The sequence below is a fragment of the Phyllopteryx taeniolatus genome, chromosome 4 (assembly GCF_024500385.1).
Source record: "Phyllopteryx taeniolatus isolate TA_2022b chromosome 4, UOR_Ptae_1.2, whole genome shotgun sequence".
NCBI classification, from domain to species: domain Eukaryota; kingdom Metazoa; phylum Chordata; class Actinopteri; order Syngnathiformes; family Syngnathidae; genus Phyllopteryx; species Phyllopteryx taeniolatus.
This window is the reverse complement of record NC_084505.1, coordinates 25,054,748-25,071,674: the sequence shown is the minus strand read 5'-3', so window position 1 is coordinate 25,071,674 and position 16,927 is coordinate 25,054,748. Positions and strand designations below refer to the sequence as shown.

At 41.2% G+C, this 16,927-nt stretch overlaps 1 protein-coding gene across 13 annotated transcripts in view; it reads left to right on the top strand.

Moving 5' to 3' along the window:
- The window catches only part of inpp4b (inositol polyphosphate-4-phosphatase type II B), a 157,207-nt gene that overhangs the window by 125,275 nt on the left and 15,005 nt on the right, over positions 1-16,927 (top strand). For all 13 annotated transcript variants that reach the window (XM_061770876.1, XM_061770878.1, XM_061770879.1 and 10 more), the window contains 3 exons: positions 4,891-5,074; positions 11,817-12,071; positions 13,333-13,477. In XM_061770876.1, coding sequence (XP_061626860.1) covers positions 4,891-5,074; positions 11,817-12,071; positions 13,333-13,477 — 584 coding nt within the window. The remainder of the gene's footprint in view (positions 1-4,890; positions 5,075-11,816; positions 12,072-13,332; positions 13,478-16,927) is intronic.

The following is a 16,927-nucleotide window of genomic DNA, read 5'->3' as shown; positions in this document are numbered from 1 at the left end:
CAAGACAATGCCAAACCACATTTGCACATGTTACAACAGCGTCGCTTCATAGTAAAAGAGTGCGGGTACTAGACTGGCCTGCCTGTAGTCCAGACCTGTCTCCCATTGAAAATGTGTGGCGCATTGTGAAGCATTACATACGACAACGGAGACCCCGGACTGTTGAACAACTGAAGCTGTACATCAAGCAAGAATGGGAAAGAATTCCACCTACAAAGCTTCAACAATTAGTGTCTTCAGTTCCCAAACATTTATTGAATGTTGTTAAAAATCTGTATGTATGTACGCAACTGTCCGTTTAGCAGCAAATTTATTGCGCTCTCTTGACTGTTTCGTCCCCATACTGAAACCTATTATGCCGCCATTACGCCTCGCCTCTGATATGAACATTTGATTGAAACAATTTACAATTGATCGAAATTCCGAATCATCAAAAATGTGATAACTAAGTTTACCACTCATCCTTACCCAGAAAGCCATTGGCCACGTACGTGTGATATGCAGACACACTATATACTGGCTTTCATTTACCCGTCTGCAATCTGTTCACTGTGATATTAATCCATCACACCTGGACACAAACAGAGAGAAGAAGCTGAAGCTCAGAGGTGTTAGCGGGAGGCCAATAAAAGAGCAATTTGTCCTTGTTCCCGCACCCTAGAAAGGAGGTGGGGGCGTTCAGCTGCTGGAGTCTGTTGTGTGTCAATGTGTATGAGTGTGTGTAGCTTTCAGCGTCTATTAAAAAACCTTACTTCGGCCGAACTTGGCAATGACCGGCACGTCTGATGTAGTTTGTCTTGCAGGATGGGCCCCGGAAGAGTTTAATCAATATTTGCGTTTAGTATTCTTTGGGAGTGCGCAGACGCAAGCGCACCCGGCATTTATCTTCCTTTAATACATTCAGTCCCGCTTTAATTGCTCTTATAAAAGTGTGTCTGTAATGGAACCCTATAGGCCGAGTTACGGTGATCTAATCTCACATTAACAGCCTCTTTTTGATATATTCAGATATATAACACTTTATATTTTTCCAGCAAAGCAATATGAATTAGGGAGTAGCCTGTTAAATAACAAACAACAAATCTGAGAGTGGACAAAGGCTTTTTCACAACGCCGGATGGGTTTAAGATATATTGTCAAGCAGAATTGAATTGAACAAAGTAGTCGTCGTTCTTGTGGAAGCACTTCTGGGACTACATGTCACATAATAGTCTCCTGGGGGTTTTAGTGTCCGACTTAATGTGACTTGGCAGAAGGTTGCCCAACAAAACAACTTCCAGTATGGACTGCAGACGTGGCACATTGGCGAAGGTCCATTTTATATACTGTGACTGGTCTAATCTGGCTCGCAAGCCAAAGAGCTTTCGTGGTACAAGTTCGTCCAACCCCATATACTGAAGGTTGGGTGTAGGAATCTGCTCTTCAGTTGGCCATGACATGGTGTTACAAAAGGAATGATTTAACCATTGAATTATGCCCAATTCAGTCCTGAGGCCAGAGAACCGCTGGGACAGGATGAAATTCAGGGGAGGATTGTGAAATGAAGCAACAACTTGAGTTAATCATCACATTTTATTCTAATTTATTTTATTATTTTCCATACTTACAGTATCTATTATTGTATCTTTATTTATAAATATATATATATATATATATATATATATATATGTATTGAAGTAATAAGAATCAGTCTAATAATAAGTGTGCCATGTGTGGTTGGTATGTTAATAACGTTGCACATTCCAGCGAAAAATTTTGTTGGATTTTGCACAAAAACAAATGCATTGTAATAAGTTTTTGTACTGTATTTATTTATTCTCATAATATTATTATCAGAACTTTTTTCTTAATTCTTAGAATATTACAACATTTATTTATTTTCATTATATCACAAGTTTGTTCTTGAAGCTAACAATATTCATATTTTTTCATCTGACTATTTCTCCTAAATTGTGACTTTATTTCTTGGGAAAAAAAACTTCACATAATATAACAAGATTTTTTGGGAAAAATACAAATGTATTCTCTTAATATTAAGACTTTTTAAAAATAAATAATTGTAATACAATATTTCATTCCCTCACCGGAAATGAGTCCGACTTACTGCCGGATATACGGACCAAACTCTGACTCCGGTCGTACAGGGACTGAACAGCCCGTATCAGGGGGTTTGGTACCCCATACTCCCGAAGCACCCCCCACAGGACCCCCTGAGGGACACAGTCGAACGCCTTCTCCAAGTCCACAAAACACATTTAGATTCAACTTCCCGACAGACCCCCCTCTCCAGCACCCCTGAATAGACCTTACCAGGGAGGCTGAGAAGTGTGATCCCCCTGTAGTTGGAACACACCCTCCGATCCCCCTTCTTAAAAAGGGGAACAACCACCCCAGTCTGCCAATCCAGAGTCACTGTCCCCGATGTCCACGCAATGTTGCACAGGTGTGTTAACCAGGACAGCCCTACAACATCCAGAGCCTTGAGGAACTCCGGGTGAATCTCATCCACCCCCGGGGCCTTGCCACCGAGGAGCTTTTTAACCACCTCGGTGACCTTAACCCCAGCGATAGGAGAGCCCGCCTCAGAGAACCCAGACGTGTCGGTGGAATTGAAGAGGTCTTTGAAGTATTCTCCCCACCGGCTCACAACGTCCCGAGTCGATGTCAGCAGCGCCCCATCCCCACTATACACAGTGTTGATGGCGCACTGCTTCCCCCTCCTGAGACGCCGGATGGTGGACCAGAATTTCCTCGAAGTCGTCCGGAAGTCTTTCTCCATGGCCTCATCGAACTTCTCCTATGCCCAAGTTTTTGCTTCAGAGACCACCAAAGCTGCATTCCGCAGGAGTCCCATAGGTGATGTGGTTCTGTTGGCTTCATCAAGCCGTGACCTCCAACTCTCACTGGAGCAGTTCGCAGCTGAGTGTGAAGCGGGTGGGATGAGAATCAGCACCTCCAAATCTGTGACCATGGTCCTCAGTCGGAAAAGGGTGGCGTGCCCTCTCCAGGTCGGGGATGAGATCCTGCCCCAAATGCAGGAGTTCAAGTATCTTGGGGTCTTGTTCACGAGTGAGGGAAGAATGGAACAGGAGATCGACAGGCGGATCGGTGCAGCGTCTGCAGTGATGCAGACTTTGTATCGGTCCGTTGTGGTAAAGAAGGAGCTAAGCCGAAAGGAGAAGCTCTCTATTTACCGGTCGATCTACGTTCCTACCCTCACCTATGGTCACGAGCTGTGGGTCGTGACCGAAAGAACAAGATCCGGATACAAGCGGCCGAAATGAGTTTCCTCCGCAGGGTGTCCGGGCTCTCCCTTAGAGATAGAGTGAGAAGCTTGGTCATCCGGGAGGATCTCAGAGTAGAGCCGCTGCTCCTCCACATCGAGAGGAGCCAGATGAGGTGGCTGGGGCATTTGATTCGGAAGCCTCCCGGACGCCTCCCTGGTGAGGTGTTCCGGGCACGTCCCACCGGGAGGAGACCCCGGGGACGACGCAGGTCACGCTGGAGAGACTGCATCCTTCGGCTGGCCTGGGAACGCCTCGGGATCCCCCCGGAAGAGCTGGATGAAGTGGCTGGGGAGAGGGAAGTCTGGGCGTCCCTGCTAAAGTTACTGCCCCCGCGACCCGACCTCGGATAAGCGGTAAAAAATGGATGGATGAATATTTTATTCCCATGAAATTAAAACTCTTTTCTAAAACAAATCTGACTTTATTCCAAAAATTTGCACCTTTTTTTCTTGAAAAATGCAATCTTATTTTAAAAGACATTTTCAGGGTTGGTAACCCCCCCTCACACCAAAATAGAAAAAAAGAGAAACAAATTTGAAAAAAAAAATTTAAAAGAAAAGGTGAATATGTGGGTACTGAACCACGTGTAATACAGTGAAACCTGGGGTTACGAATTTAATTTGACCCCTTTCTCAAACTGAAACGTTCGCAAACCGAGGTAATGTTTTCTATTGAAATTAATGGAAACGCAATGAATCTGTTCCAGCAACAGAACAATGTTATATCTGCCTTATTTCGATTGTTGTATGGTTAAAAATGAATACGGAAAAAGATGAAAACACAATTTCTGATGATGAAATAACAGAGGGTTCGCTAGCCTCAAATGGCCGCCAGCATTGTGGGATGTGGTGGCCATTTTACGCAAAAAAAAAAAGACACCTGAAGCACAGAGCCTATGATGTTTCTGTGGCGCAAGATACGGCACAAAATTCTGAGCCTTCCGTGGCTCTGCTAAGACTGTTTAAACCGAAAATTGTATGTAACCCGAGGTAATTTTTCTGATGAAAAAATATTTTCATAAACCAAATTGTTCTTTAACCAGGTCATTCATAAACCGAGGTTTCACTGTATATAAGTTATAAATACAGTTTTTTTTGCTTTGTTTTTTCAAACATGTATATAACTTCATTCCTGGAGTGTTACAACTTAATTTATACAACAACAAAAAAACAGCTTTATTCTTGTAATATTACAACTTTTTCCTTTACACGCCACGCATGAGAAGCATGCTTCTAGCATGTATGCAATCTTGAACCCATGTTACATAAACAACTTTGTTCATTAGTTAAATTATTCAACACAAACAAACCACCTCCACATGAGACTCATCGATCCTATTAGCTAGAATACTAGCCTAAATGACACGGGGTGCGTTCAATGTCTGCCAACAACAGAGGACATCTCAAACATGAAAAAACAGCGACTAACTTTTTGGCAATTAACAGAGATTTTCAGTGAACAATAGAGGATAGGAGCTACAAAAAAGACACGAGTATGCAAATTTGCAAATGCAGAACTGTGAATAAGCGGGGCTTCACTGTACTACATTTGAAAGTGGAGAACAAGATGATGAAATGTGTTTTTTGCTGTTTTGTCGCTGCAGCTTCAGCACGGCCTACCAGTGTATCTACTACTCGCCTGAGCACACGGCCAAAGCTCAGGAGGTTCTGAGCAGTGTGAGGCTCCTCCAGCCGCTCATCAGCAGCTTAGCGGACCAACTACTGTACGCCGCTCACGAGCAGTCCTCTCCCGGCCTGAGGGAGGCGCTGAAGAACCTCGCCGACAAGGTGAGGAAACCCACAATAGTCGTCGGTCCATTCGCATATGCGCATAGTTTTCCCGTATTATTAAGTAAATTGGACTTTATTCTAATTATATGACTTTTTTTTTTTACTTTATTCACATAACATTATGACAATTTGGGGCGGGGGGGTAAATATGACTATGTTCATACTATGACATTTTCTAAACTAAACTTTATTCTGGTAATATTCTGACTTTTTTTATAAAATAAATATTACTTTGCTCTAATTGCACTAGTAAAACATTTCTTTAGTTTCATATGATTTTTTGTAATATTGTCATATTTTGGGGACATTCAAAAATCTTGAACATTATAATTGTAATCTTTATATTACAACTTTTTATTCTTGAAAAATAATCAGACTTAAGATTTTTTTAATAAGACTAATCGCAATATTACACATTTTGTTCTAAAAAAATACAACTTTATTCCCTTACTGTTATTACTTTTTTCTTCCCAAAAATCATTTTTTATTTAGATTTTACACATTTTTCTCAAAACAAACATCTTTATTCCTTGACTATTATTACCTTTTCGTCTAAAAAAAGACTGAAAATGTTTTTTCTCAAAAAATACAACTTTATTGGTGCACTATTACTACCTTTTTCTCAAATATATTTGACTTTAAAAAGGGACTTTAATTATGAAAATAAATGTCATGAGAATTCTTTTCTGAAAATAATACTTTTTTTAAAATAAAAAAATCTGACTCAACATCACACTTTTTCTCCAAAAATACAACTTTATTCACTTAGTGTTATTACTTTTTTCCTCTGGTTTATTAATAATCGGAATATGAAAAAAAGATCTTTAAAAGGTAGGATTTTTTTCTGGAGAAAACCACAACTTAATTCTGATAATATCACAAGTGTATTCTTCGAGCATAATGACTCTTCATTTCAATGGGTTTTCTCCAAACATAGGATTTTTTACTTGGAATATTACAACTTGTTTCTGGAATGAATGTGACTTGATGCCGAACTCGCGGTTGATGGGAGCATTGCGCCCGCTGCTGACATCTTTTTTTTTTTATCAGCGTAATTAATGAATGACATCTGCTGCTGTCAGACTGCAGTCTGTTGTGCCAGAGATTGTTTTTAGCCAGCGTGGAACGGAGCCCAATCAGCCCGCGTTAAATGCCGCGCTCGCTTTGCTCTCTTCCCTGATTAGACATGCACGTACCTGCCAAGGAAATGTCTGCCATGGTCAGTGGGCGCCCGCCATGGGGGCACAGAGATCTCTGATTGGAATCTCAAGAATGTGTGTCTGTTTGTGTTTGTGTTTGTGTGTGTGTGTGTGTGTGTGGGTGTGTCTGTGCGTGCGAGTGTGTGTGTGGGTGTCCATGTGTGATTAGACATCTGCACTGTGAATGTTCTTTTCATTTTATTCTTACTATAATTTTAGATTTTTACATTAATCTCGGACAACCCCAATTCCAATGAAGTTGGGACTTTGTGTTAAACAAATAAAAAGAGAATACAATGATTGGCAAATCATGTTTAACCTATATTTAATTGAATACACTAAAAAGAAAATATATTTAATGTTCAAACTGATAAACTTGATTGTTTTTAGCAAATAATCATGAACTTAGAATTTTATGGCTGCAACACGTTCCAAAAAAGCTGGGACAGCGTCATGTTTACCACTGTGTTACATCACCTTTTCTTTTAATGACATTCAATAAACGTTTGGGGAATGAAGACACTAATTGTTGAAGCTTTGTTGATGAAATTCTTTCCCATTCTTGCTCGGTGTACTGCTTCAGCTGTTCAACAGTCCGGGGTCTCCGTTGTCGTATTTTACACTTCATAATGCGCCACACATTTTCAGTAGGAGACAGGTCTGGACTGCAGGCAGGCCAGTCTAGTACCCGCACTCTTTTACTACGAAGCCACGCTGTTGTAACACGTGCAGAATGTGGTTTGGCATTGTCTTGCTGAAATAAGCAGGGACGTCCATGAAAAAGATGTTGCTTGGATGGCAGCATATGTTTCTCCAAAACCTGGATGTACCTTTCAGCAATAATGGTGCCTTCACAAATGTGTAAGTTACCCATGCCATTGGCACGAACACAGCCCCATACCATCACAGATGCTGGCTTTTGAACTTTGCGTCCATAACAGTCCGGATGGTTCTTTTCCTCTTTGGCCCGGAGGACACGACGTCCACAATTTCCAAAAACAATTTGAAATGTGGATTCATCGGACCACAGAACACTTTTCCACTTTGCATCGGTCCATCTTAGGTTTCTGGGTGTTGTTGATAAATGGCTTTTGCTTTGCATAGTAGAGTTTCAAGTTGCACTTACGGATGTAGCGCCGAACTGTATTTACTGAGATTGGTTTTCTGAAGTGTTCCTTAGCCCATATGGTGATATCCTTTACACATTGATGTCGGTTTTTGATGCAGTGCCGCCTGAGGGATCGAAGGTCACGGGCATTCAATGTTGTTTTTTCGGCCTTGCCGATTACATGCAGTGATTTCTCCAGATTCTCTGAGCCTTTTGATGATATTATGGACCGTAGATGATGAAATCCCTAAATTCCTTGAAATTGTACGTTGAGGAACATTGTTCTTTAACTGTCGACTATTTTCTCACGCACTTGTTCACAAAGAGGTGAACCTCGCCCCATCTTTGCTTGTGAATGACTGAGCAATTCAGGGAAGCTCCTTTTATACCCAATCATGGCACCCACCTGTTCCCAATTGGGATGTTCCTAACAGGTGTTTGATGAGCATTCCTCAACTTTCTCAGTCTTTTTTGCCACTTGTCCCAGCTTTTTTGGAACGTGTTGCAGCATAAAATTCTAAGTTAATGATTATTTGCTTAAAACAATAAAGTTTTATCATTTTGAACATTAAATATCTTGTCTTTGTAGTATATTCAATTAAATATAGGTTGAACATGATTTGCAAATCATTGTATTCTGTTTTTATTTATGTTTAACACAACGTCCCAACTTCATTGGAATTGGGGTTGTAATATTACTTTTTTCTCAAAAACATTGACAATGTAAAGTTATATACACTTGACAATACAACTTTTTTATATAACAAAATCTGACTTAAAAAAACGGAGAATTGGTTTTGTTTAAAAACTTTTGAATCACAGTTTTGGCTTGCTGACTGATTTTAGTCCCATAATGACTTTTTTTAACCAATGATAACTTTATTCTATTTAAATGTATAACTTTTCTTCTTGTAAAAATACATTTAAATTTGGGGGAAATTACCATCTTTTCTTGTACCATTACCTGTTTTTTATTCTTGTAAACATACAACTTTAATCTCTTGCTATTCCATTTTCTGTTCATTTTAATCTCTCCCTAAGTATTTTCGGGGGATAACATCACAATAATAATAATAATAATAATGTGCTTACTTTGGAGCAACCAGTCAAATTTAGTCTCGCCCCACATAAAATTGCCAGCCTGTTTTTCACAGTACTTTTCATTCATTTTATCGTTCCCTCTTTTTATCGCGTTCATTTTATTAGTACTGCCTACTTTCTGTATCATTACTCTCTGTAAGTTGCCATCGTAGTTAATGTTGATTAAGTCGTGTTGTGTTGGGGAAAAGCTCGAGTGTATGTCATTAAAATGATTGGTCGTGTTCTGAGGCGAATAATGTCTTATGTAATGTAATCTACCCTGCAGGAGGAGATTTCAAGCCTCCTGCTACGTACAAATGTGCTATTTTTATATCAGTTTTTTGTTCTGTTTTGTTCCCGTTTCTCCGCTCGGGGAGTCCACAAAGGCCCCTTTTTCTTCCTCGGTAATCACGCACATGCAGGTAGAGTGAGTTGCAGAGTGTCTCCGGGGTGGCGTCTTGTGGGTTTGTGTGTAAAAGCGAAAGAAAAGCACAGAGGAAACGCAAAGTCGCAGTTTAAGCGCTTCCTCGCTCACAAAAAAGCTTCTCGCTTTGAGATCCATTTTGAGGACGCATCCTGCGGCGCTGCCAAATGCCACTTTTTTTCTTTTCTTCTTTTTCCTTTTTTTTTTACACGGCAGGAGAGCAGTTGTTACGTTATCACTCCAATGCACCGGCAACAACAACAACAGTGCGTGCGTCGCTGCGTTAACAGCAGCTGTTTGAAGAGATCACAAAAGCTCTAATTGTTACTTATCCAAAACATAAAAGTATGCTCACGACCACTGTTTATGATAATACTCAGTCACAGTAGTTCTTTTTTTTTTTTTTTTTAAAGATAGAATTAAATTTACATTTTATGAGCGTTCTTCCAAAATATTACAAGAACAAAGTTGTAGTTTTATAACAGAAAGACTGGGAATTGTAATGACCTTGGAGCTTACTGATGAAGGCTTTCTCGTTTGATCAACTGTAATTGGATCGCCGACGACATGACTCAGGAGAGCTTTTATCACTTGCGCCCTGGCGGGAGAAGGGAGAGGGGAGGGCTAGTGGCATCGGTGTCTCCTTTATGAACGTCGCTATCAGAGGAGGCACGCTCCTCTGAGATGTCACCTGTCTCATCGGAGATGTCACCTGTCCAAGTAATTGAATCGTTTGTTGTTTGTTGTCGCTTACCGGCCGGAATGTCTTCTTTTCAGCCACACTTTTCATCTTCAATTCAAAAGGTTTCTTTAGTTCTAAATGTAGGTGTAGAGTCCCACTATTTCTGGTGTGTTAATTCCCCTGGAGGTGCACAGTCCAGTCACCTCTTCAGTGGAGAGACCATACAACCCCTATACAAACACATGGCATAATGTCGGATGGCAGCCTCTTTGGGTCCAGAGTCAGCAGTTCACTTGCATCTAAAAAAGAAGGGACATTCCTTTGAGGACAGCAATTTTCAAATTCTGGACAGAGAGGACCCCTGGTTTTAAAGGGGTGCGAAAGAAGCCATCAACAACCCCAACAATATATTTAATGTTCAAACTGATAAACTTTATTGTTTTTAGCAAATAATCATTAACTTAGAATTTTATGCTGCAACACGTTCCAAAAAAGTTGTTTGGAACATCCCACAGGTGAACAGGCTAATTTAACACAACGTCCCAACTTCATTGGAATTGGGGTTGTATATATATACTGTAAGATTCTGTTTAGTTATTTTTAATACTCTTTAAATATGTCATTACTGTATGATTTTATAAAGTACAGTCTTACAGAGTGCTACTTTTCTCATTAAAAAAAATATTTTTGTATGTTTTGGGAGGGAAGCTGGAACGGATTAATGGCATTTCCATTCATTTCAATAGGGAAAGATTATTTGAGTTACAAACATGGTCACGGGACCAGTTAAACTCATATCTCAAGACACCACCGTGGTTTTAGCTCTCCCACAGGCTTTGAACACATTTAAAGTTTTTAAAGTATTTGTTAGCACCTGTTCTCACTCACTCGACAAAATGGGAGACTATCATATAACATCACTTGTAGGAAATGAAAAAGACGCTCGCTCATGCTGTTCTCTAAAAAAAAAGGGGGCATGTTATGCTTAATTCAAGCTGTTTCTTTGTCACTCCCAATTGAAGTTTACTGTAAAACTGACACATAAAATATAATTAAACATTGTATGTTTAAACACCAAAGTATTAAACAAACCATATAATAATGAACATCAGTTAGCTAAATTCTAACATTTAATGCAAAACGCTGTAGACGTGCTAACAGAAATTAATATTGGTGTTACGTTAATTACAAAACTTCAAACAACTGCTTTTTTAACACTGCAGAGCAGCACATACAAACAGCAAATAACAATACTCACAGTCATATAGTTAATTCTCTCTGCTCTGTGGGAACAAATAATACTGTAGTTGGTTTGTATGGGGACCTTCTCTGCCTCTACTTCTTCTTGCTCTTCTTTTCCTTCACTTACGCTGCATGTCTTCTAGTAGACCTCAGTGCTGTCCGGCATGTTGCAGCACAACGTGGTACTACATTGAAGAATCAGAATCATCTTTATTTGCCAAGTATGTCCAAAAACACACAAGGAATTTGTCTCCGGTAGTTGGAGCCGCTCTAGTACGACAACAGACAGTCAATTGACAGACAACACTTTGGAGACATAAAGACATTGACAAAAAAACAGTCACTGAGCAGTAAAGAGTTGCTAGTTATCTGGTAATCCCGGTACATTTTTTTTTTTTTGACAATTGTGCAAAAAGATGCAGAGTCCTCTAGCACTTCGAGCAGTTCGAATGACTAATATTGCAATAGTCTGGTGCAGTGACCATTGTGCAAATTCAGAGTTGCCTGTATACTGTAAAAAGTAAATCCATACAAAACGATCGCTTAAAAATGTTCCATTTGGCCCTCTGTAAACAAAGGGGGAGATTGAGAATGTCCTCCTTCATTGCAAGGGAAAATTGCCAATAATGAGCCATTTTGACACCAGGCAGGTGAAAGACCGGTTGCCAGGCAAAACGATCATTCACTGGCCACACCTGGCAACAACAACGCTCATGCACACACCCACCAGAGACATAAATAGGGGGACTCCACACGTAAAATTTAGAACTGAAGACGACTTTTGGATTCAAGGATGAAACGTCTTCAACAAACAAGAGTTCAGTTTATCCTTTGCGGATTACCGTGAGCTGAATGACAGAGAATCTACACGGTCTTCCTTTAAGGCCTCCCTCAATCTCACTCTGTCAGTCCTGCTTCCTCCAATGTTGCCTTTTGGGTGTAGTGGCGCAGTAACGTTGGCTGTTTGTCTCGTCCCACCGCCTCTTGTCTCTTACTGCCTGCAGACAGAGCAATTTGTCCACACGCTCAAGGATGAATTGGTCAAGTGCGCCTTGTTGGCACTGCACACCGCCCAGCCCGGGTACGTGTCCAAGAACCAGAAGGCCGGCAACCGAGACCTGAGTCCCATCCGGACGGTGTCGCCCTCGCTCCCTGGTGACGACGAGGCTCCGTCGTGCAACAACATAGACGGAACACAGGGCCTGAGGCGAGGCGAAGACTCCATCCCCCACCACAAAGAGTACGACGAGGAGGAATGGGCAAGTGTCTTCTTGTCATATTTAATCTATTCTATTGTTTATATTGTCCTGAGCAGCAACACCATTTCCTGTGTTACAATAAATGGGTTACGGGGTTAGGGTCGGGGGTTGTGGTTAAGAATTGATTCGGCGATTAACTGGGTTAGGCCTAGGGGGTTGGGGTGTTCACAATTAACCAGTCACATTAAAACTTGGGATGGGCAAGTACCACTACCAGGAATCAGTATCAGGCCGATACCCGCCTTATTTCAAGGTATCTGGTACTCATAAGGCAAAAAAGAATAATCTGACACCAAGGGAGTCCTCCTCGCCAGTAGTTGGCGCCACACTGCAGTGGTTTGACACATCGGCAAATCATCATGCACGTCAGAAGGAAGAAAGGTCTTTCTTCATAATTATCTGGTATCAGTGAGTAGTCAAGAGGGAATAAAAGAAAGAAAAAGGTATCGAACACCCCTAATTTAAACTCAGTTTAAATTGGAGTCAGTGCACACCTGCCACCATTTAAATTGCCTCTGATTAACCCCAAATAAAGTTATGATGTTCAAGTAGGCTTTTCCTGACATGTTCTTGCTTTCGAGTCGAAACCTGAAGGTTTTTTGATAATGCTGGTTCTTAGTAATGTCACTGCTGTGATGTATTTTCTCCAGTTGATAATGAGTGTCGTCACTGTTTCCTGAAAAATTGTATTCCTTGGAAATCTTTTGGAACCTTTTATTGACCGATCTTTGAACAGTGAGATGCCTCTGATGCCGTGGAAGCTCTTTACTGATCATGGCTTGTGTTGTAAAACGTGACCACAAAAATGTCAGGAAAAGCCTCCAAGAACATCTGAACTTTATTTGCGGTGAATCAGAGGTGCTTAAAACGGTGGCTGGTGTGTGCTGCGTTCGCTTTAACACGAGGTTGAATATGATTAGTTATCACAGCCACACCCTCGGTTTCATATCCGTTGTATAAATGAATTTGTCTATTTTTTATCGGAACTCCTATAGGAATTTAAAAAAAGATTTATGACGAAGTTTTCATGAGAATAACAACTTGTCGTTTGTGCACAACCGCTTTTCATTGTTGAATTTTTCTTTTTTGGGAAATATTTTCTATGAGAGCGTCTCACAGGATTTCCCTCGAAACTTTGGCCACATGATCAATTTTCTATCTGCCTTGTTGTTTGGAGTGGTGTGGGTTTTCTTCCTGTTGATTTATGGGTTGCTTGGTTAGTGCAGTGAGTGTGCAGTGTGTGATTGTTGGACTCGTGCAGGACAGGGTCTGGGCCAGCGTGGCCAAGCGTCTCAACTGCGTCATCGCCATGGTGGACCAGCTGGCCGACCAGGACGACCGCAGCAAGAAGGAGAGCGGCGGCGAGCAGCAACAACTCGCCGACGTCATCACCTCACACAACCCTGGTAAGGGAAATACAGTGGACGCCCACTATCGGCAGGAATTAGGGACCGGGCCCCGCCGTGAATAGTGAAAATCCGCGACCGCCATTATAATTGCACTGGGGGGAAAAAATTATATATATATTTTAATTTTTTTACCCCAAAAATTCTTCAGCAAGCGGGGATATGCCGTTGATAAGCGTTTTCCAAGAAAGACGGGGTTACCCCCCAAAAAATTCAAACATTGAAAAGAGGTGAATTTTAAATAGGTGAATCCACTTGTGCTGACCCGCAAATACGAGGAGGTCCACTGCATTTGTTTGGAACATTTTAATATAGTATTATAATTTGGGCCGAAGAACGCAGTGGTAAAATTGTCTTGATTCCGTGTTAATATTTTTTCGAAAATACAGCCCCCAAAGCCAGTTTCACTTAGCGTCATAACATTGGGTAGATGTGTTTATCATGAGCAGCCCAACAAAAAAACATGCCTGGAAAGACATAGGAAGTCTGCTATTTTGGTGTGAATTTGGGCATTTTAGAGTCATTTGTCCATTTCCATATGTGCTTCAAAGACACACTTGTCCCTGATATTTTTTCTGATTATGACCAATTTTGAGTCTTGTATACTGGACAGATGAATAACAATAAATGGGGAAAAATGTGAATTTTCGTCATTGTGTGTGGGCGGAGCATGGCGGCGAATTTTGATGACGCGCCCCAAAACATGAAACTCTAATTAAAGTTGCGTTTGAAAATTCAAGCCCCAAAGACAGCTTCACTTGGCAACAGGAAATGTGGTAGGGATGTGTGTCATGAGTAGACCCACAAAACAATTTCGGAAGATCCTGGAAGGTCCTGAAGATGCACAGGAAGTCTGCCATCTTGCTTTGAAGCAGATGTTTTCGGATTATTGGGATCAGGCGTCCTTCACAAGTAAATTCCTCATAACTCTTCCTGGAGTACCATCTGTTTGCGACCAAACTGGAACCAAGTATACTAGACAGTTGGATGGCGCGAAATTACACAACATTTTTGTGTGGGCGGAGCATGGCACTGAGTTTGATAACTCACCATGAAACACAAAACTATAATAAGTCAGCGCCACAAGGTGAGAGCTTGCCTAAAATAAAGCTCCCGTCATGAAGGGATTCATAGGCAGCTCCTACTGGTAGAAATGCATTTTTGGGAGTTTTTAGTCTCAATATCCATCCATCCATTTTCTGAGCTTCTTCTCCTCACTAGGGTCACGGGCGTGCTGGAGCCTATCCCAGCTGTCATCGGGCAGGAGGCGGGGCACACCCTGAATTGGTTGCCAGCCAATCGCAGGGCACATAGAAACAAACAACCATTCGCACTCACAGACATGCCTACGGGCAATTCAGAGTCTCCAATTAATGCATGTTTTTGGGATGTGGGAGGAAACCGGAGTGCCCGGAGAAAACCCACGCAGGCACGGGGAGAACATGCAAACTCCACACAGGCGGGGCCGGGGATTGAACCCGGGTCCGCAGAACTGTGAGGCTGACGCTCTAACCAGTGGGCCACCGTGCTGCCTAGTCTCAATACGAAATTGAATTTAGCGTTGCTATCTGTCTAGTTTTGGTTGTAATTGTACAAGGAATCCAGAAGTAGTCTTTTGACCCTTGGCAATGACTGCTTGATACTATAATGTCAGGCTTCCTGTGTCAATTATGGCATGACGTTTTCAGACTTTTTTTTTTTTTTTTGTGGAGCTACTCAGCATGGACATGCCTACAGAATTTCATGTTGCTAAGTGAAACCGGTTTCAGCCTCCCAAAAAATAACAATTTGCCCAGTACAGTGTTTGACTTGTGACTCTTATTCGCTCTGCTTTTACCGTCCGTTGACTTGCTGCCAGAGGAAGCAGATTTATTCAGCAGCATGTATTTTGACCACGCAGGCCTCTGTAGACCCAGCTCGCCTCCACTGAGCTCTCCAGAGTGGCTACTCATTGTGTGCGGGTCTGTGTGTGTGTTTGTGTATCCTTGTGCGTGTGTGGCAAGCGAGGGGACAGCACTGATTCAACACTGCCCCCTGTTGACGACTAAGGGAATTATACAAACAAGCTTCGTCTGCAAAACCGAAAATTTTTAATCTCGCTTGTAGCCACAATGTTATCATAAATCATAAAGACAATAGAAAGCATTTGTGATTTATTGTAAAACAACACAATGTTATCATTAAAACAGAGATCAGCATAATTTTAAACTTTAATAACTCATTGCTTGGCAGGGTCCACAGGGCTCCTTTGTTGTCAAGAAAGGAATATTAGGGCCATGCTGAAAATAGAAAAACAATATTTGCAACATTGGTTTTATGCGAAAAAAAAGTTTTTACAAAAAAATAATATATAATACGATATTTTTGTTGTAGTTCATGTGCAAGTATGAAGTCAAAGTTTTACACAAATTTAAAAAAGAATATTACAAGAATTAATTTAGGAGGAATATTGTTGCAATATTGTGAGAATAAATAAAAGGAATGGAAATTCTTATACTACAATAATTCTTATACTACAATAATGAAAAGAAAATATTAAAAGAATGAATGATGTCATTATACAACCCTAATTCCAATGAAGTTGGGACGTTGTGTTAAACATAAATAAAACAGAATACAATGATTTGCAAATCGTGTTTAACCTATATTTAATTGCATACACTACAACTGATAAACATTATTGTTTTTAGCAAATAATCATTAACTTAGTCCAGACCTGTCTCCCATTGAAAATGTGTTGCGCATTATGAAACGTAAAATACGACAACGGAGACCCCGGACTGTTGACCATCTGAAGCTGTACATCAAGCAAGAATGGGAAAGAATTCCTCCTACAAAGCTTCAACAATTTGTGTCCTCAGTTCCCAAACGTTTATTGACTGTTGTTAAAAGAAAAGGTGATGTAACCCAGTGGTAAACATGACCCTGTCCCAGCTTTTTTGGAACGTGTTACAGCCATAAAATTCCAAGTTAATGATTATTTGCTAAAAACAGTAAAGTTTATCTGTTTGAACATTAGGCGGCACGGTGGCCGACTGGTTAGAGTGTCAGCCTCACAGTTCTGAGGTGCGGGGTTCAATCCCCGGCCCCGCCTGTGTGGAGTTTGCATGTTCTCCCCGTGCCTGCGTGGGTTTTCTCCGGGCACTCCGGTTTCCTCCCACATCCCAAAAACATGCATTCATTGGAGACTCTAAATTGCCCGTAGGCATGACTGTGAGTGCAAATGGTTGTTTGTTTGTATGTGCCCTGCGATTGGCTGGCAACCAGTTCAGGGTGTACCCCGCCGCCTGCCCGATGACAGCTGGGATAGGCTCCAGCACGCCCGCGACCCTAGTGAGGAGAGGCGGCTCAGAAAATGGATGGATGGATGGATGTTTGAACATTAAATATCTTGTTAAACATGATTTGCAAATCATTGTATTCTGTTTTTATGTTTAACACAACGTCCCA